A 21543-nucleotide genomic window follows, 5' to 3' on the forward strand; every position below is an offset into this window, starting at 1 on the left:
GATCCTTCAGCAGACTACCTATCTATCTAGTATCTCTTTAAGCAGATACTTCCCAAAATGTACCAGAATGAAATATGTCTCCCATCTTCTACGCACCGCTTCTTTTTGCTACACTTCCACAACTAGGAGACAGGAAAATGTCTGCCTTTTTTTGTTCCTGTCTCACCAGAAGACTCTGACTTGAGTAAAAAAAAATGTGTTCTGTTGTCTCGGTAGAAGCCCATTTCCATATTTCTGACAGGCAGTTTGATTCTGTTCAGCTCCCAGTGACTGGGCCTGAAAGTCTGGGTTCACTTCAGGTTTGGGCTTAATGGCCACACACCTGCATCGGAATGAGACTTGTTAAAGTAATGACTGTGGGAGTGGGTCTGACGAGGGACACACCGCAGCACACAGACAATTTATACAGATAATTTCCCTCGCTCCCAAAAAAAAGTGATGGCCTCTACAGAATGTGTGTGATCAGGGTGTTAAGGTGTATGTTCATATGTGTGTGTGATGTGGGTGTTCAGGTGTTTGTTAGTATGTTTGTGTGATCTGGGTGTTCAGGTGAATGTAAATATGTTTGTGTGATTTGGGTGTTCAGGGGTATGTTAGTATGTGTTTGTGATCTGGGTGTTCAGGTGTATGTTAGTATGTGTGTGTGCATGTTTGTTATTTTGGTCTTCGGTATTTGAGATCATGTGCATAATGTTAATTGGATATCACATATCTTTAAGAAAAGTTTAATATGATTTAAATTATAAAATATGAATAGTATATACATTAGATCATATACATAGTATCACAATTACATCATATACATTGATTATGTTAAAGTACATTATGCGTCTGTGTGCATCTCAATCCAGGTATGCTGACGAGCTTCAGCGCTGGCGCATATGCATGGGCAAACACAACCTCACGTACATTGAACCAGGCGAGCTGTGTCTGGGGGTGCAGGGCATCTACCGGCACGAAGCCTTCAAGTACCCCGATGTGCCCACCGTGGAGTTTGACGTGGCCCTGATGCGGCTGGATGGTGAAGTCACTCCGTCTGTCAAAATCGACTTTGCCTGCTTGCCCTCCATTGAGGAGATGCTGCCTGGGGGCAAGAAGTGCTACGCTAGTGGCTGGGGCGATGTGATTGGTTAGTAACTAGTAACTAAAGACACTAATGATAATGTTAATGTTATAATAGTGATTACCCTGAATTGCCATAATTTATTTTCTGTAAATGTCTCAAGTGAATTAAACCAAATTGACCAAGTGTACCTATTGACCCTATAGTAATGAGGATGTAATAATAATAATATTGCAATTGCAGAGAAAAGTTACATTGTCAGAGGATTTCATCCTGTGTGATATACTATACAATTCAATACAATATGCCCACTCTGTAGTATGTCTCTGAGAGCTACTGAACCCACAGTTGATTTATAGTAGCAGAGGAAAGATTCTTATATAGATGTTGTGTCCTGACTCGAAGACAGGGCGTTATAGGTAGGTAGGGAGGTATATGGAGACCCTGTGTAGACTGAAGGAAAAACAAACCTCCGTTGTCACACGGCCTGTAGGGATTGGAAGGGGCCTGAGGCCAGGTAATTAAGGAGCCCTGCTGTCTGGGCTCCCTGAAGCTAGGCCCTCCTCCCAAACATAAATGATCCAGGGATCCATCTGTCTCTGCTCACTTCCAGGAAAGTCGCTGTTATCGCTGTTCTGTTCTTGGTCTCTATTCACACATACCAACTTAAATAGAGGGACTGGAACAAGAGACCAGTTGCTATTTTAATCAAATATATTTGCTATTGCTGAGCTATGCAGGTGCTATAAGCAGGAGAGTGTGTACTCATCTTAATAAAGACGGCTTTGGTAGCAGCGTGGAGAAATGAAGTCAGAGCGCCCTCTGCTGTTTGTAAAGTAGAAAAGGTCATCAAGGACAGTGGAAAAACTTGTAATACTTGTCACTAAATAAAAAATGTTGTTTCAAGGTGATGGTCCAAAATGAAAGTCCTCTAGGGAATTTATGAAGTATGTTTTGCCTGCACCCATCAGCCCCAGACCAAATACTGCATGACCCAACTTTGTGTCTTTCACATTCCCAGGCAACCCAGCGACAGCCAAGCCATCAGAGACACTCAACCAGGTTGCATTACCGGTGGTGCCCTACGACACCTGCAAGCGCATGGACTACTGGTGGTTCCAGGTCAAAACCTCCATGATCTGCTGTGGCTACACTAAACCTGACGAGCTCCAGTCTGTGTGCCAGGTATACCCACCTCGCCTCCACAGCTCATGACATTGCTCACAGCATTTTAAAGCAGTTTAAACTGTGTGCTTCTTACACATTCATTAGCATTTTACTGTGCCGTAAGTGATACTAAAAATCATCAGTGACACCTCAATGCTGTTCATACTGGTGTAGAGGTGTTGGAACACTGGCTGCCAAAGGCAAGTCCTTGAGAAAAGTGCCGCTCTCTGACAGTTCCCTCTTCTCCTGCTGATTAAGCTGCTTTCCTGTTCCCAACGGGATCAGCCCAAGGTTGAAACATTGTGTAGTGCAGCACAATACATTTTCTTTTAAAGAAGTTTGGAGTAAATACCCGACCTGCATTGCAGGGAGACTCCGGTGGACCCCTGGTTTGCCAGGACACCGCCACAGCCCCCTGGGAAGTTCATGGCATCACCAGCTTTGGTCCCATTGGCTGCATTATGGACAAGAAGCCAAGTGTGTTCACCCGTGCCTCAGCCTATATCCCCTGGATGGAGAACGCTATCCGCAGGAACATCTATGAGCTGAACAGTGAGTCAGGCCAGTTATACTAACACACTGGCATACATGAGAAGATACAGGCACATAACCCCCCACCCCTAAAAAAAGAAATGCACATACCATACAAACACACAAACATGCATACATACTGGCGGATATTCACAAAATGCACACACAGACAGACACGGCCACATTCAATCATTCTCTCACTGTCCAGTAACACAGAAGATAGTAATTATCGCATGATGTCCAGAGTTCATAAATCTATGCAGGTCCATATCTCTCATTTGACTGCTTAATGTTCTCTTATCCAAAGTACATATTTTTCTCTTTCTCAGTCTCATCCACTCTTTAAAAGCATCGTAGTCCCTCTCTCCCTGTCTCTTTCACACTTTCCTTATCTTCCCTCTGTCTATCTTTATTTCCATTCATCTCTCTATCTCACTTCTCTCTGTAGCTTCTGGCTGTGGTGGAGCCAAGTACCTGAACAGCACCGGGGGCACTCTGGCGTCCATGAATCATCCTGATAACTATGACAACGGTGCCCAGTGCCAGTGGCATATCCGTGCTCCCGCTGGCAAACTTATTCACCTGCGCTTCACCAACTTCTCCCTGGAGGCGAGCCTAATGTGCATGAATGACAAAGTCACCCTCACTGACCAGCTGGGCTCACTGGGTATGTGGTCAGTGTGTGTGTGTGTGTGTGTGTGTGTGTGTGTGTGTGTGTGCGTGTGTGTGCGTGTGTGTGTGTGTGTGTGTGTGTGTGTGTGTGTGTGTGTGTGTGTGTGTGTGTGTGTGTCTGATATTACAGTGACTGATGCTAAAGTCTATAGGTATCCTTGTAGTACCCAGTAATACATTAAATATATTTTAAATGGTGAAGCCATAACATAACATAACAAAGATCATTTGTGACTATTCAATGAAACTCTCTTACAACAAATACAACTATATTGCAGCAGCCAAGAGTCAGGTTAGCAGTTCTTGTGTGACTTTGCCACTGTAGGAGACCATCCCCTCCTTTTAACATGCTGAGTGCAGGCAAAATAACTGTCAGCTAAGGATGGCTCTTCAGAGCAGGTTTCCAACTACAGAGCCTAGGGGGAACACACCACATTCACATCATTTGTATTTTTGTGATAGCTTCTAAACACAAACAGTCAAATTAAGTGATGATTGAAATGTTCTGTTGTAGATACAGTACATCTGTATTGCAAGCACAACCTGGTAAAAAAAAGCACTTTTATTTGTATTGTCTATACTGTCTATGACTATTGTCATATTTGAGTATATGAAGAAATGTGAAATAGAATTATTTCTATTTTCATACCATATACTTGCTGTAAATCTGCACTCAACTATACTATACGAAAAGTCTACAAACTTTCACCTATTGGGGTAACCTTTCTGTCTGTGTCTATCAGTGAGAGCACCAAAGGAAAAAACTATTTTTCACCAAAGGAATTGCATTTCTTGTCCAGGTACCCACTGTGGCATTGGAGCTGTTCCTCAGGCTCTAGTGACTCTGGGAGAGACTCTGAGTGTTACCTTCTCCTCAAATAACAGGATTGTGGATACAGGCTTCATGGCCCACTACCAAGTGGTAGATCCCAGCGGAGTGGAGGGTGAGTCTGGCGCTCCTTTGGGGGCTATCTATTAGTTATCTATCTATTAAGGGACTCACCACAGCATACTGAAATAAATAATGCATGAATATAAGGTCTCTTTGGAAACAGAATGTTGTCCTCACCTATCTGTCAATATATCCCTCTCCTTCTCCCCACCTCTTCTCAGGTCTGGTTGGATGTGGAGGTCATTTCAATACTGAACAAGGGGAGCTGAAGTCTCCTAACTGGCCCAGTGACTACCCCAACCTAGCCGTGTGTACCTGGAGGGTCTCCGTCCCCTTAGCCAAGGCCATCCATATTACCTTCACCCACTTTGATGTGCAGGCTGTTAATCAGTTGGGACAGTGTGTGGACTATGTGGAGATCTTCAACTCAGATGGGAAATCCTTAGGTAAATCTAAAACTGTTAATCTGTGATATACTGTATGTTTGGTATTGTAATGTAAATGGCATTGTTTGGATCGTATGCATTGTATTGGTTATGTCCAACATCTCCTATGATGTGTTGCTGCATAATTATAATTTACGCAATAGCATCTGTTTTGTAGCTCCAAGAATTAATCTAATGATCCATTCAGAACACTTTGGTCATAAAAGTCCCTTCAAAAAGCTCTAGTGATTTAACTTTTCGTACTAACAGTTTACAGTGGTGTAAAATAGTCTAATGAATTAAAAACAATTTCCGACGATTAAGTGCAGATGACATCTGACTGCTTCCTACATTAGGTAAACACTGTGGCTTTGTACCACCACCCATGACGACGGTTCCTGGAGACACAGCTATAGTTCGTTTCTACACCAATAGCGAGACCCAGGAGAAGGGTTTCCGTGGATACTGGACCACCAATCAGACTGTCTTTCCCACCTTGCCTCCTCCTCCAACTAACCCATGGGACAACATCAACATTAGTGAGTTCACATACAGTGGAGGACATACATACACGTATGAATTTCATGTTGTGGAAGAGCCATATACAAGACATGTGATGAAGATGTGATGACAATATGATCAGTGAGTTGAAACTCTTTTAACAGAGCAAGGTAGTCTACACAGCTACAGAGCTGTCTGCATCCCTCATTAGAGCCAGCTAGCTACTGCCAGCCTCCCCAAACATACTGACACATCCATTGCATCACAATACCAGCTACAGCTACAGCCCAGCACACAGCACAGCACATAGCACAGGCCATCTGTTACATGTCATAGACTTGTAGCAAGAGTGACAGTGTGGGGGACAGAGGAAGGTGAGGGACAGAGGAAGATGAGGAGGATGTCAGTATATTTTTCCCGAGGTTGGGGGGTTGTGGGGTGCAAGGCATTCAATAGAGAGAGAGAGAAAAAAAGAAAGAAAGACAGAGGGTATGATGATTCATGAGAGATGAAAAAGGTTAATCTGTGAAGAGTTCTGCTCCAACTTATACCATGGATTCAGCAAAGTTTAACATAAGTAGCCTAGTGTTTCTAGTAAACACAAAGGGCCCTATCTTGCACCCAGCGCAATTGACATTGTCACCGACGCATGTATCATTCCTATCTTGCACCCGGCGCACAGCGCGATTTTCCCTCCAGAGGCGCGCTTCGAAATGAACTTGCGTCGACATGGGCGGGGGCGGAACAGAGAAGGCGTTTCTCTGGCGCAAGTGGTATTTTGCAGTTTCAAAACAACGCCGTGCGCCGTGCGCCATTGACCAAAAAAAAGCTGGTCTAATGTGAGGCGCAATGTCTAAAGTCTGTAACGCGTATTCAGAACGCTATTTTAAGGGCGCATGTGCTTGCCCGCACAGTATAGGACCTGTAGGCTACACTTTACTTCTGTCGTCTTCACGAGAGATTTACACCAATTGTTTGGCAAGCCATATATAATTACAAGGAAAATAAAGTATTTACCACATGAGGAAATCATTTTGATATCCGTATCCAAGACATTTAAAAACTAGGCATACATCTAGCGTACACAATTGACCCAAATGATTCAGGTTAATTGAAGCTGCGTGACATTTGATTTATTGTATGGCTTTGTTGCATTTATTTAATGCCAGTATTATTATAAATCTTGTAAACTCATCTCTGTGTATGTGGACTTTATTTATGTACCTTGGGTTTGGTCAGCTGGTGCACTGGCTTGGGTGCCGATTTCCATGCCCCCAAATCCCTGCACGCTCTCAGGCGTGAGGGTAGACGTGGCGATGTCCTCTGCTGCCGTCAGATCCTGGGTCGAGGCAGACCCACCTCCCGTGAAGGCACGAGAACGTGTGTTACCTTCCAGCTTGGATGTCCCACGTCTCCGGACGTCATTATAGCGTTTTCGGCAACGTTTTCGGGTGCCCCGTTGCAGAAACAATCACGGCAATATCTTGACATGCTTGCTTGACTTTGCTTACTTTTGGAGGGTTTCTCGCATCCCCATACATATATATCTCCCGGCTTTTTACAAAGCCAAAGTCACGCAGCTTCAATTAACCTGAATCATTTGGGTCAATGTGTAGGCTACATGTATGCTTATTTTTAAAATATCTTGGATATGGATTTCACAATGATTTCCTCAAGTGGTAAATACTTTATTTTCCTTGTAATTATATATGGCTTGCCAAAAAATTGGTGTAAATCTCACGTCGGTCTCCTCGGCTGTGAACTTCTCCGGTCTTCCACCAGGTAATTCCGCCATCAAAATAACAAGCCGCTATGGACTATGCGCTTCTCGCTCTTAAAGGGAATGTGAAATGACGCTCCGATTGGTTTATTGCATATTACGCCCAAACCACACCTATGGCTGAGTAACCTCCTTTGGACCAACCCTTTTGACACTTGCGCTGGACGCAAGTGTGTTTTTTCCGCCGTTAAAATAGCAACTGCGCCATAGAGCCGCCCACACAGCTACTTGCGCTTGGCGCCGTCCTACTTGCGTTTCTGATCGGCAAGATAGGGCCCAAAACCTTTACTTTCTTAGTGTTCTACAAAGACAGCTCCATCTCCTCAACAATCTATGGTGCACTAAGCCGCTTGTGCGACAGCGCTAACTCTCTTCATTGACACACCTTGTGTGAGCAGTGCAGTGCCAGCTTGAAGCTAGGCCAACAGCACTGCATAAAGCGAAATTAACTGGTAATAAGCATCTCCCCCCGATACTGATACAACAGCTATGATTCCGCCCCACAAAGACAGAAGTGTTCTGTTCAGGTTTTACCATGCTGAATAACATGAGAAACACCAGGGGGAATTACTAATACTAGTATTCATAAATGCTAGAAATAGCAGTGGTATTAACCAGTATTATTAGGGTTAGGGTTAGTAAAGTAAAACCACCCCATACATAATGGAATGTTTTCTGGTACTTTTTCCAACAACCACAGTATGAACCATCTGCTTCTCTCCCTGTAGCGTGGTCTGAGAAGTGTGGCATGCCAGCGGTGCCCCCTAACATGTCTGTGACCAGAGTGGTGAATGGTATTGAGGCTATACCCCACTCCTGGCCTTGGCAAGTGTCGATGCAGGTAAGTCACTTTGTGTTTGTTTTGACGTGTGGGTTGCTATATTAAATATCTCAGCTTTACATCTGCATTTTTTAGCAGCTTCTGTATCTATTCTATGTTCTGTTTGAGGCATGATATGATATGCCCATGTTATGAATCAGCTCTCTGTTTGTGTGCGTCTCGCAGGCTACTCCGTTCGCGCCGATTCCACACCAGCATGTGTGTGGAGGCTCACTCATCCATGAGGAGTGGGTTCTCACCGCTGCCCACTGCATTATGGCGTGAGTTTAATTCTCCTCTCTTTCAATTAGCTATTTTCTATTTGATGCTGATGCTATAGCTCCCTATGTCCTTCCTATGTCCCGAAGTAGTTAACCGAGACCATACTCTTCATATCAACATATGATAGTAGTAATGAATAATTAAGCAAGCAGAGTCACCGCTTTATGCTCTAATATCATGATGATGGCTTCGGTGGCTAGATATTGTCTACTAAACCTTTGGTATTTAGGCCATACTGTGCAAGTCAGTTCACAGATCAGTGCTCTGACCACAGACTTTGGTATCTGCTCTGTGCTGCGTTGCTATCATTTATAATTCATTCTCCCCTGTGCCCTTGTCCAGGCCCTTCAACAAGCCAGGCTTTTGGAGGATGTGCCTGGGCAAGCACCACATGAACTCCAGCTGGGACGGCCCCACGGAGCAGTGTGTGCCCGTGGACACCCTGGTCTCCCACGAGGGTTTCGTCTACCCTGAGGACAACACAGATATCACCAACGACATTGCCCTGGTGCATCTGGCTAAGCCCGTTACCATGACAGCACAGGTCAGCCCTGTGTGTATGCCCAAGCCTGATTTCGTGCTGCCCGCCGGCGAGACATGCTATGTCACTGGCTGGGGTGACGAGAAAGGTCAGTGGTTAGCTCCAGTTGATGCATTTCTATTATAAAATCATTTTATGTCTTTAGTATTTATCAGTTATAATGTATGTAGCTTTATTCCATTATCAGCTCAATTATTACTTTAGATTTTAGCTTCAGACAAGGCTATAGATGCCTTGTTCACATTACCTGGGATACCTTTCTCAAACTGTTCTACAGTTCTTGGACATCCACATGTGTTAACCCCTAAAGCACTTTTTTCTGTGGGGGATTTTATAGCCAGCTCACAATTATTGTACATATGGATGGTCCTGATCAATTGTTATTTATTGAAAGACATTCTCCAGCAATGCGCAACATATAGATTATACAGTGTGCATTTGATTTGTGATTGCAGGTTCCTCCATTAAAATTAAACCCATGCTTTGTTTTAGTTAGAGTTCCTGAGGCTCTCAAACTAAATTCTGGTAATATAACAGCGTATTTCAGTCTTAGGAATACCTAGTGCATAGACAGATATGTCCTTCTGTGTCAAATCCCAGGCATGCTCCGCATCCAAAACTCTGAGCTGAAGCTTAACAGGACTCCTGTCAGTCTGATGCACACTGATGGGGAAAGGGTCTCTGGTTGGCATCTGGCGCAGTGTGGTAGTAATAAGGCCACTGTCCCTTAGCAGAGAAATGCCACCTGGCCTCATTAATACGGCAGGGGCGCTGCCCAAGAGGCTGTGCCAGCCTTTCTCCTTGCCAGCCTGCCTGTGTCAGTCTCAGGGGCACATTGTGTGCCTGTGACCTGTGGTTCTGGCACTGGGCATCAACGGGGGGGGGGGGGGGGGGGGGGGGGGGGGGGGGGGGGGGGGGGGGGGGGGGGGGGGGGGGGGGGGGGGGGGGGGTAGATGGCAGCTTTTTGGAATGTTTGTGTTTGTTCAGGCTGTTGTGGTGGAACAGATGGCACATTTCTCACTAAAAATATTGGTATAGGGATTTTGAAAAAGGGTTTTCCTACATCTTCATCATAATTAGCTTGGTAGAGCTTTGCATGTACCTTTTGGATGAACACAACAACACAAATGCACATATACATTTCTTTTTAATCAACACACACACACACACACACACAAACACACCACACACAAAGACACAGACACACACAAAGACACAGACACACACACACATATACATTTAATTTTAATCAACACATACACACACACACACACACACACACGCACACACGCACACACATACACACACTCACACACTCATACAGACACAGACACAGACACAGACACAGACACAGACAGACAAACACACACACATACACACAAACACACAGACACACACACATTGTGTCTCACCTCCCACTCCTCTGTCTCCCCCCTCCAGGTAGTGTCATCCCTAAGGTGGCTGAGAAGCTGAATCAGGCCCCCCTTCCGGTGGTGCCCTACTCCACCTGCAGTAAACCCCAGTATTGGTGGGACAGCCTTCGGCCCTCTATGGTCTGTGCAGGCTACGAGCTGCCAGATGAACTCAAGTCAGCATGCCAGGTATGATGCACACAATACAGGGCATAGGCAACATTTGACAGGGTGTTGGGATGGAGGTAGGGTTTTTTATCACTGACCTGGGGTTGGAACAAATACTCTATGATACATACACACACACATGCCTGTCAAATTTGCTGTATGCAAGAACATGTACCCATGCACCCAGGTGATATTACCGACTGTCCACTGTCATGCAACAGAAATGATAGCAATAGCCTCTTGGATTATGTAAACTGGTCTATTTCCAGTACCCCTTAATTGGACCGTTACATAAGAAGGGGCATGTTTGTCTGGCAAAAGTGAGATATTAAATGGCCGTTGTCATGGTGGTTTGATAGAGTATGTCCCAATTAAAGCCTTACACTCTACTGGTCGTTAATGAGAAACAGGAATGCAATCGTCCCACCCAGCAACAAACACTAGAAGAGATAGCAATGTCAGTGTCACTGCTTATTAGTGTGACCTTGAGTTACTGCAAAGAAAACCGTCATGCATGCCATAATCAGTTCTGAGAGAATGAGTGAGGTGGTCACGCACTGCGCATTTTTTACAGTAAAAATTGAACACAAGGAAGCATTGTGATTCTGAGTTCCTGCCACGGCTTCATTTCCTGCCTGTTCATATTTGTTTACTTTATTTCCTGAAACGAAGCAGCTTGGAAATAGACGGATTAGCCCTGGGAAGTCATGTTTCCCGTTGTTTTAAAGGTTTAATCAAAGCAATTAAAATAGGTTCTGCTCAGTGAGCCATACACTCCTGAGTGAAAATGGAGAATAGAGCGAAGGGTCTTTTTAAGGTCTTATTTGTGTTTTAGCACTTTTGTTACTTTTGTTCTCCTTTGTGTATTTTTTGCACTTACTCCATTTCTCCTCCTTTTTTCCTGTGCCACCTCCCTCCAGCCGTGTACCATTCTTATTGTATGGCTTTGTTATGCATACCACTTTTCAATATGTGAATGTCTGCTGCATAAATCAGGTCTTGTTTGTTTCTTCTTCTTCGTGGTCTTTCTCACTATGTCACCCCCGTCTCTTATCACCTTCAAACAATCATCTCTTTCCTCTTCTTCAACTATCTCCTACTCCCTGCAATGTTCTTCTTCCGGCTCTCCGGTTATCTCTCCACCATCTCAACACCCACCCATGCCTTCACATTTTTTATTTTTGTGTGCACAAAGAGAAAAATGATTGTGTGCAAGAAGAGTTTGTTTAAATATATTCCATCTCAATCCTTGCTCTTGCTACAAAGGGTGACTCTGGTGGCCCGTTCGTGTGTCGGCCAGGAGGTACAGCTGCCTGGGAAGTCCATGGCATTGTGAGTTTCGGCCCATTCGGCTGCATCCAGGACAAGAAGCCATCAGTGTTTACCCGTACATCTGCCTTCTCACACTGGGTCGAGGACAACATGAAGAGAGTTATCTACGAGAGCACCAGCAAGCCCAGTAGAGAGTGACATTCAAATGGTTTATATAACCAGCTTATAGAAAGACTGATACAAGGGGGATGAGAAGGGGGGGGGGGGGGGGGTATAAGACATGGGGGAATACATATATATATAGAGAGAGAGATTTGGTTTCTGCAGATACATTCAACCAGTCACACCTCATTAAGTTTTACTGCTATTCCATCAGTACAGGAACCTCAGGAAGCCTGGAAGCCTCCACACATTTCAGTCTATTTTGTATCTCATAATTAAGGTATGCTGTATAGTCTCTTCTTGCTGTTTTAAAATTGTCTGTTTGTTTTTGATTACAAATGCCTTACAAATGAGTGTTAAATGTTAACCTTGGTAATGCTACCAAAGTGTCATATTAAAATCTGTTAATATTGGTTTGAAAAGTGTGATCATTGGAAGTGTTTGTCATTGGTATAACAATCATTATAAGGGGTTGGTTATTTTGTATTTATGCCACTTCCTTTCTTTACTCTCAATTCCACAGCTGCATAGATCATTTAATTTCACTTGGTCTTACTTAAAGTTGTAGTTCACTGTTATGTTATAAATTATGTTATTGTGGGCCACTACAGTTCAAAATAAATGTCCTTTTTTGGAAAGGAAACCACACTCAAATAACCTAAAATTGATAAGAAGTACCATGTAGACTTTGTTAATGTTGTAATGAATACTAAAGCTGGGAATAGCTCATTCTGAATGGAAAAGGCATAAAAGGTCTATTTTCTGCCACCATCATTCTAGTCTTTCAATGGCACAATATGTTAGCCAAAATTATCATGATTAAAAGGGTCATCAATTATGAGAAAACCGTTTTGCAACTATGTTTGTACAGCTGGAAATAGTTGTGGTGTTTATGGAAGTAACCTGATTACCAGGAACACTAGAATTGATTGTGGTGTAAAACTGGTCAGAAGGAAAGGACTGCATCAGTCTATTAATTAAATTAAGGTTATTTCATGCAAGAAATAGGCGAGAAACTGGAGATATCTAACAAAGTTGTGTAACACATCCTACACAGAACAGTTCAAACGACTCTTATCAGGGAACTAGGAGGCCCCAGTCACAACTACTGTTTGCCAGTGGAGAACATCAAAGAACATCAAAATATGTTATGGTCCTCTGCCTGCACCTTGATACATTTAATGTTTAATATAATATACAATAATATAGCAATAGTTGTATTAATATATAACAAGTCAGAAACCCAAAGCATTGCTCCAATTTGTTTAAGACCTGTTAAGTGAAGAACCAATCGAACTGTAATACTGCAAATTTCAAAGCACAAAATTGCCTTTTCAGGCAGAGATTGAACTTTGTCAATGTCTTGACTATATGTTTGATTCATTTTACACCTTATTTGGTGGATACAAACATTTGTTTTCCTTGTCTAATTTTCTGGGTGATACCAGACTTTTAAGCTGTAGTGTTTGTGCAAAGACAAGATCCTGGGCAGATATGAGATAGTTTAGCCCAGACACATACCACATCTCCCAGCTGCCCCGGGGCCCTCATTCTCTGACTCAGCCTCCTGTGGTGAGACACTTTCAAAAGTTCCAGCCTGCTGGTCACATGGTTTGACGCACCAGCCAATGGCAGAGCAGGGCTCAGATTTCAGCACTGGAGGAGACACTAATCTGTGTATAGGGGTAGTCAGGGAGGGAGAGAGGGAGAAGGAGAAAAAGAGAGAGGGAGAGCTAAAAGGAGTCGAACTCAGGGAAGCTCCTGCCCAGCCCTACTGACACTTCTAAAACTTTCTCAGGAGTATTGCAGGCCTCATTTTCAGATGGCATTTTGGAGCTGTGAAGGGACTACCATGGACCCTTTTACAGAGCATTCTCTGGAATCTAAGTGAAGAAGGGAGGATTTGTTACGGATTCATCACTCGTCCTTTCAGGCTTTTAAATCTGGGGGCAGAAGGAGAATGGGGGCCGGAGCACTCACCATCTGTGTAAGTACATAAAAGAGCCGGCCAGGCACACAACTCAACAGGCCCGTCAGGGATGGAGTTTTTCTGTTCAGGCAAAAGTTAAAAGAGAAAGAAAGAGATAGACTGTGAAGATAAAAAATAGTAAAAAGTCTCTGAGCTATGACTGCAATGTTTATGCATACATGTTTTCCTCACAGTGTGGGTGTGTGTGTGTGTTTGTCTGTGTGTGTGTGTGTGTGTGTGTGTGTGTGTGTGTGTGTGTGTGTGTGTGTGTGTGTGTGTGTGTGTGTGTGTGTATGTGTGCGTTGGCAGAACTGCTATGCTCCCAGTGGTCATTTTTGTTTGTCGCTCAGCTCTCAGCCCTCACAAGGCTACCTCATTCTCCTGGAACTTTTGGAAAATCCTTTCCGTGCCCGTCATCTCTGAGCAACTGTGAAACACGGCCATATAACGTTTGAAACGGCCACTATAAACATCTTTAAGAGTCACCCCATTGTTCACATAATGGGGATGAAATGTTGACTCAGGATGATGATCAATAAAACAAAAATAACATCTGGGCTGACAAACTTTTCCTCCTTCCCGAAAGATGTGTTCAAAAAACGTACTAACACATTAAAGGAGGAGTAAGCCAGCATTTGCAAATCATGCAGTGTCTTTTACCTGAGTTTTACCATAAGACTTACCTCCTTCTCATTTTAGTTCATCAGTTGATGAGTGACCATTTAACACTCACCTGGGGGTGAGAGAGCTGTTGTGTAGTTTTGAAACGTTTTACTATTTGAGAAAATGTATAACAGGTTTATAAAGATTAAACTTTTGGCAGTTAGATAACAATACTTCTGACCGATACCTTTTCTTTTTTTTTACACTTTTTTCTGTGAAATGGAGGTGGCTAGTTCCACAGGGCAGGAGTGGAGCATGCACATGGGTAGCTCTCTGTAGTGCAGCTGTTGTGAATGGGTCTTCATGCTGCCCTGACTTTGCACCAGTTGCTCTCGGGGCCACCCACAAAGACAGCAAGAGAGACAGAGGGAAGGAGGGGGAGGGAGAGAGAGCATGCTATGGCTTGTCAGGCACAAAATCTGGGCATGTGATGCTGTGAACAACAGGAGGAAGAAAACATAAGTTCACAGAGATGTTATAACACTGTGGAACAGTGGAGCTGCGCCCACAGGCATTAACAAATACATTTAGATTTCAGAAGCAGGAAAACATGCATTTCTACAGTGAAGCATTCCAAATCTTGAAGCTAGCAAAAGATGTATTGATTTTGTTTAGTTGACTCTGTACACTGAACACCTGCAAATATACACAAACTGCATACAATTAACTTTGGGATAGTGGCCAACAACATTAGTCTAAGGCAATATTCTATGAGAGGTTTAGTCTTTCTGTTGTAGACTAGGAAAGTGTGGCGGGTCAGTGTTATATGCCATCTGTGTATGACATGGCAGTGGGGACAGAATGACAGTGAGTTGGGGGTGGGGGGGTGGTATTGATGGTTTAGTGTTGAGGTGTAGGGGGGGATGGGATGTTGTGAAGTGTAATCACCAACTTCCCCATGGGAAAACAATGAGTTGCCCACCTCTAACAATTACCATGAGCTTCCATGAACACAGTGTAGTGAGAATGGGGGGTAAGACCACATTGCCTGTGCACAAAATGCGTGGCTGAGAAATTTCACTCTGCATTTGAGGGTTTTGTAAAAAATGACGATGGATAAATGTAAATTGCAGACAATTTGCAAGATTAGAGATGTGAGTCACGCTGCGCTTAGAGGGTGAATGGCACACTTATCCCTCTTAGGACAAAGATAAACCTGAGTAGTGGGCTGATCTCTCTGTGTTTGTGTGGGTGTGTGTGTCTGTACGTGTGGAGGGGCAGATTTAAGGGACATATGCTTGCACAGACTTGTTAAGACAGTCATGAGCAATATAGCTCAGACAGGCTTATCTTTTTTACACCTGTACTGGGTACCATTGACATAATAGCACCCACTAAACAGGGAGTACAGCGTGATGTGTCTTGAATATTTCACAGGCCTTGTCATGGTGTAATTAAGGTTCAATAAGATTGAAGCCACCCATGTGTGGGCTTTTGAGAAAATGCATCAAACCTCAACAGATTAACTTGTTTTAAATGTTTCTTTAACAACTAATAATAACAATGTGTAGTTAAAGATAGTCTGCGATTCGGTTTCATGAAGAGTTGTTGATATTTGAGCTCAACAGCCAATCAAATTACACTGTATTTGCCAGGCAGTTTATACCTCTGTATGAGCCACTATGTTTGTTTTCCATTTACAGAGCCAGGACTGATTATGAAAACTATCTTTTAGGCGCAAACACAGTGAAGAGCAATTTGCTGAATTTGATTAGAAGTGCATGGTATTACAATCACAGACTATGCCTCTAAGTACAACATTTACACATTTCTGCAATTATTTTAATTATTATTTTATTGTAATATCTGAGCAACCAACGCAAAGATCATTGACTCCATGAAGCTGCCACCAGTACTACCAGTAAAACCTTGTGTTGTCATGGCCAGTAGCAGTTCTAGACACCCATTTAGAACTTCTGAGTGGGAGACTTTCCCAGCTCACAAACTAGAATCAGGGTGCCCACTCTGAAAATGTTAATTGACTCACCCAGTGACACGTTGTCATGATATGCAAATGGTGGGATTGGAAATCTATTTAACAAATGTCACCATTACAATTTTTTTTTTTTGGCCGTCCCAGAAAGATGCCTACCTGGGCGGCTGCCATACTAAGATCTGCCTCTGGTCATCCCAACCCTGCCAACACTAGAGCAACATTAACAAGACACATCCCTGGCAATGATTTCTTCCTTAGCTGCTGTTGGACTGCCAGCCAAGCGTAACATTCCCTTAATCAAAAGGCCAATGTCCTTTGGCAGAGTTATTAGTGCCTCATCTCTGTGATGCATTTCATGTGTATCAGAGAGAGCACACAATAGGGACAGAGACCTGCAGCACAGAGCATCTGCTTCTTCTCCCAGCCTGGTCTGAGCCATCTTAAGTGCCATCTGTGAAGTTTACTTCAGCAATGGATGCTTGCTCAAGCCATGTTTGGTCATTGCCATTACTCAAATCCCATCAGAGCAACTGGGGTGCTTTCCTAGATTAGCATTAAATCTGGTTTGGGTTTAACGCAGAGAACTGTAATCAGAATGAAATGCCGTACTAGAATGCATAAATAAATAAATTATATTTATATACAGTACTGTGCAAAAGTTTTAGGCAGGTGTGAAAAAATGCTATGAACTAAGAATGCTTTGAAAAATGTAAACAATAAATGTTTATTTTTTATCCATTTACATGGTAAGACTGAGCACAGCAACAAGACACAACGTAGTTATACTGCATCAGCAGGGTCTCTCCCAGACAAAGATTTCAAAGCAGACAGGGGTTTCAAAATGTGCAGTTCCAGCTCTTTTGAAGAAGACGTTGAGGATCGTAGACGCAGTGTTCAGCCAAGGAAACTTAATGCAGCTGATGAAAAACACATCAAGCTTATTTACCTTCGAAATCGGAAGATTTCAAGCAGTGGCATCAGCTCAGAACTGGCAGAAACCAGTGGTACCCAGGTACAGACATTTACTGTCCGGGGAAGTCTGGCCAGAAGTGGTCTTCATGGAAGAGTTGCAGCCAAAAAGCTCTACCCCGACAAGGAAACAAGGCCAAGTGACTGAACTAAGCACGTAAACATAGAAACTAGGGTGCAGAAACATGGCAGAAGGTGCTCTGGACTGATGAGTCAAAATTAGAAATATTTGGCTGTAGAAGAAGGCAGTTTGTTCGCTGGAGGCTGGAGAGAGGTACAATAATGAGAGTCTGCAGGCAACAGTGAAGCATGGTAGAGGATCCTTTCCAGTTTGGGGCTGCATTTCTGCAAGTGGAGTTGGAGATTTGGTCAGGATGAATGGTGTCCTCAATGCTGAGAAATACAGGCAGATACTAATCCATCATGCAATACCATCAGGGAGGCGTATGATTGGCACCAAATGTATTCTGCAGCAGGAACATAACCCCAAACATACAGCCAATGTCATTAACAACTATCTTCAGCTTAAAGAAGAACAGAAAGTCCTGCAAGTGATGGTATGACCCCCACAGAGCCCTAATCTCTACATCATCGAGTCTGTCTGGGTTTACATGAAGAGACAGAAGAATTTTAGGAAGCCTACATCCACAGAAGATCTGTGGTTAGTTCTCTAAGATGTTTGGAACAATTTACCAGCCGTGTTCCTTCAAAAACTGCGCAAGTGTATCTGGAAGAATTGATGCTATTTTGAAGGCAAAGGGTGGTCACACCAAATATTGATTTAATTTAGAATTTTCTTCTGTTCCTTCACTGCATTTTGTTAATTTATGAAGACTTGATGAAAATAAACTGTTAACACTTCCATTTTTGAAAGCATTCTTAGTTTACAGCATTTTTTCACACCTGCCTAAAACTTTTGCACAGTACTGTATGTGAATTGTAGTGTAAGAAATGACAGAAGGAAATGTCACAGTTTCACAACAACGCCAGGACTAGTTGTGGAAGGCTGTTAGGGGAGAGGCACAGACTTTGCTAATGCAGGCTGCATTTTTGAGAGATGGCAGCTAAAAGGCCTCTGAAAAGAATCCCACAATTGTGTTGGCATGCCACCATGGCCTTCCATTCACCAGGGGAATAAATGCGCCACCCTCTGGACTGGCGCTACTGTGGGCAGGAGTTAAACGAGTCTCACTTTGCCTGCTTTGACATCCTTGGGGTGGTGAATCAGGGTACTATTTCCTCATGGATGAGGACTGATTCAATTTGGCCAAGTGCCTTTCAGTGAAAGACTTGCAAGGTGATAGTATCAATGTGGAAATGATTGGGCAACCCTGCACAACGATTTTTTGTGTTTCCGCTTATTCCATGTGCTGTCAAAAACATCAGTGCAATGACACTCCCAGATAATTTCCAAAAGCACCATTGTGACGCCCCTCTGAATCCCCACTGGCTTTGCATTGGCAGTGGAACACGTATATGGGCATAATTAGCTTGATTGTCCACACATGAGGAGGTGTGGATTGGCCAAACTGTTAGCCAAGGGAGGCCCTTGCATTCTCGACATGCTTTTGCTCGTGCGCACTATGCGTTTTTTTTTGTTTTGAATTTACTATTTTACCCCCTATTTTGTATTATTTAAATAAACCCCTATTTTTGTATACTCTGTGTTCTGTCTACAATTTTTGTTGCGGCTCACGAGCCGGGTCGTAACACCAAGCGTTTCCATGGATACAGGTAATCAGATTGACAGCACATGTGAATGTTGTCCATGTACAGTTATCATTTACAGTCCGTGTAGTTTTATGCTTTGTTGTAATCGTTAGTTATATTTAGCAATATATTACACATTTTGTGTCATAATACAGTGCTTGAAAACAGCTGAGATGCCACTCTGGCAAGTTCCCAAAAAACGTCGAACGTTAGGCAGAATTAGCAGATCTATGCAGAGGAGATGGCTGAAAATGGTAAGTTAGTTAGCGAAGCTATGGACCTGGTGAAAGTCATCTTAATTCAATTAAGTTCACTTGAATTTAGTAATCATATGTTTGTAAGTGTAAATGAGTTTGTTGTAACTGAGTTAGTTACTATCAGAAAGCTGTCCTAAACTGTAAGTTTAGGTCAGGATGACCATTATGGCTGGATGGCTAGCTTGCGACTCCAAACAGTGGAAGTTTAATTTGCATAGCAAAAGCTCAATGTCAACTATGGTAAAATAGACATATGCCTACTCTAATACGTATCCATATCACACTGGGCTACGGCATCACTGGTTTTACTCTGGACTTGATCAACGCTTAACTGTGTAATTGTCTTAGGTCTACCCATAACAGACTGTATATTATGGTAGTCTATCTTGGCTCACCAGTTTCACAAGAACACATGTTCAGTTTTCTTTACAGAAGGCAGGCTGCTGGTTGTAGTTTTTCTCTGTGTGCATGAACTCCACTACCTTGTCTGGTTTAGCTTAGCCCATTTTCTTTATTACAGCTAGGCTGAGTCAGCTGTCAAAGCCGTCTGTTGCTTCCGGTGCGTTTCCCACTTGCTGCACACACCCCCTAGATACAGGTGCACGGCAACCGTGGTAACAGATAGCCTACAGGTCAGGGCTTTCCCTTTAGCCGCCGGAGAAACACTGCGAGCCTGGAAGTGTTCCACTGGTCCACTGTATGCCTGTTTTAACAGGACATCCGCAAGTATGTTTCAGCCAGTCATGGCAGTACCTGTGGTTGGAGAGCTGACCTCCTTTTTTTTGTGTTCCCGAAAGCACAACAAAGCAGCTGTGCAGATAAAGGAGGACATGAAGAAGATGGTGCAGCTGCCTATGATGAAACCCAGGCCCACTGCCACAGAGGTGAAAAGGGTGTTTGGTGTGTCCCTCCTACAGCTGAGGGAGCTGGGCTTGGTGGAGGATGGAGTGCCCCTGGTGGTCCGAAGCATGGTGGAGTACCTACAACAGCATGGTAAGGTATCATCTGCTACTAGTTATGCTACTAGCATCGATTTATCGGTATATTAAAGTAAGGGGCTGTTGCATGATTATGAATAGCATAAGGATGTAATAGATTCTGCTGTAAGTTGTATGCATGAGTCGGGATGGGGACGACGACTTATGTTCTTTATTAGCACTGTACTCAGTTAAAATGGTCTTGGAAAAGCTTTACAGATGATCTGTTAAATCAGCAGTGCAAAAAAGTAAAGTGTAAAAGGTTTAGAAAAGAAAAAGCTGAAAGGCACAGCAGAAAGAAGTTCATACAAGCAAATATTGTTGAAATGAAAATGGAATTAAATCAGCAAAGTAAATAATAATATTATAAATTAGATTAAAAAAATGGTAGACTAAAATTTAAGTAGAAGAAGGAATAAATAAATACATAAATCAAAAGAGAAAAATAGATAAAAAGATTTCACAGCTGTATGTCTTTGCTGTATTCTTTAAACTTAATTTGAAATACTGAAATTATTGGACATATGGACGTAAGTCTTTTGTGTTATTGATTCCAATGACAGGCATTGGTCAATATTATTCATCATAATGTTTCTCCAAAATTCCACTCTATTGTGTCATGTTTTACAAGGAACCAACCATCTTGCTGGTTCCTTGTATTAAGTAACAGACAAGCCACATTTTACACAGAAGATTGATGTCAAGACAGAATGTGCAGTCCCTTCTTATAGTGGACACATAGTCATGTTTGGAGGAGAATTTCCCCATTAAAGGCACAAACTAATTTTCATGTGACCTTTAGATAAGATGTTCAGCTGGAGTTTAAACACTAGATGGCAGCAGATTGCCATGCTGTGCCCATGTACCCCATTGCTTTTTCTACCTTAGCACAGGTATGAATGACTGCAACAATCACTTGGTCCTAGACTTCAAATGGTTGATCAAGTCCATCTGTGGTGAAATGTGTTGCAACTCCATGCCTATGATTGCTGCATAGCCCATCATGAACTCATATACAGTATAATGCATGTTGAGAAATAACCCTACCCTGATGTTTCCACCCTATTACTTGTTTCCATAGTTAAAGCAACATTATGCAACAAATTGCCATTTTTTTGTATGTTTTTATAAGCAAATTGGTATAATCTTCAAATTCATGTTGATGGTATATAGTCATGGTAGGTGCATGCTTTGTGGGTAGTAAGGTTGCTGGTCTTAGACCAAAACTGTTTTGTGCTGAATTGTACATTAGATTAACTAAACTAAACACATGAACAGAGCTGGTGGTCCAACACCATCTGGAGAAAACTGTTGAAAGATTCTTAGAGCTGAAAGATTTTCTGCAGAACTGAATAAATTACCAAAAAAAAAAAG

General features: G+C 42.9%; 2 protein-coding genes across 2 annotated transcripts in view; both read left to right on the plus strand.

Annotated features, from left to right (window-relative positions):
- The window catches only part of LOC308363369 (ovochymase-2), a gene marked incomplete at both ends in the record, with an annotated part of 32765 nt that extends 21041 nt beyond the window's left edge, over window positions 1-11724 (plus strand). Inside the window, 13 exons of the mRNA XM_080836181.1 lie at window positions 852-1129; window positions 2085-2248; window positions 2599-2782; window positions 3210-3428; window positions 4234-4377; window positions 4547-4771; window positions 5107-5289; window positions 7760-7872; window positions 8038-8132; window positions 8476-8762; window positions 9275-9379; window positions 10115-10275; window positions 11521-11724. Coding sequence (XP_080692307.1) covers window positions 852-1129; window positions 2085-2248; window positions 2599-2782; window positions 3210-3428; window positions 4234-4377; window positions 4547-4771; window positions 5107-5289; window positions 7760-7872; window positions 8038-8132; window positions 8476-8762; window positions 9275-9379; window positions 10115-10275; window positions 11521-11724 — 2362 coding nt within the window. The remainder of the gene's footprint in view (window positions 1-851; window positions 1130-2084; window positions 2249-2598; window positions 2783-3209; window positions 3429-4233; window positions 4378-4546; window positions 4772-5106; window positions 5290-7759; window positions 7873-8037; window positions 8133-8475; window positions 8763-9274; window positions 9380-10114; window positions 10276-11520) is intronic.
- Window positions 11725-13648: 1924 nt separating this feature from the next.
- fam13a (family with sequence similarity 13 member A) overlaps window positions 13649-21543 on the plus strand; it is a gene marked incomplete at its 5' end in the record, with an annotated part of 61514 nt that continues 53619 nt past the window's right edge. Inside the window, 2 exons of the mRNA XM_080837050.1 lie at window positions 13649-13675; window positions 19990-20185. Coding sequence (XP_080693176.1) covers window positions 13649-13675; window positions 19990-20185 — 223 coding nt within the window. The remainder of the gene's footprint in view (window positions 13676-19989; window positions 20186-21543) is intronic.

Source organism: Sprattus sprattus (assembly GCF_963457725.1).
Source record: "Sprattus sprattus genome assembly, chromosome: 4".
NCBI classification, from domain to species: domain Eukaryota; kingdom Metazoa; phylum Chordata; class Actinopteri; order Clupeiformes; family Clupeidae; genus Sprattus; species Sprattus sprattus.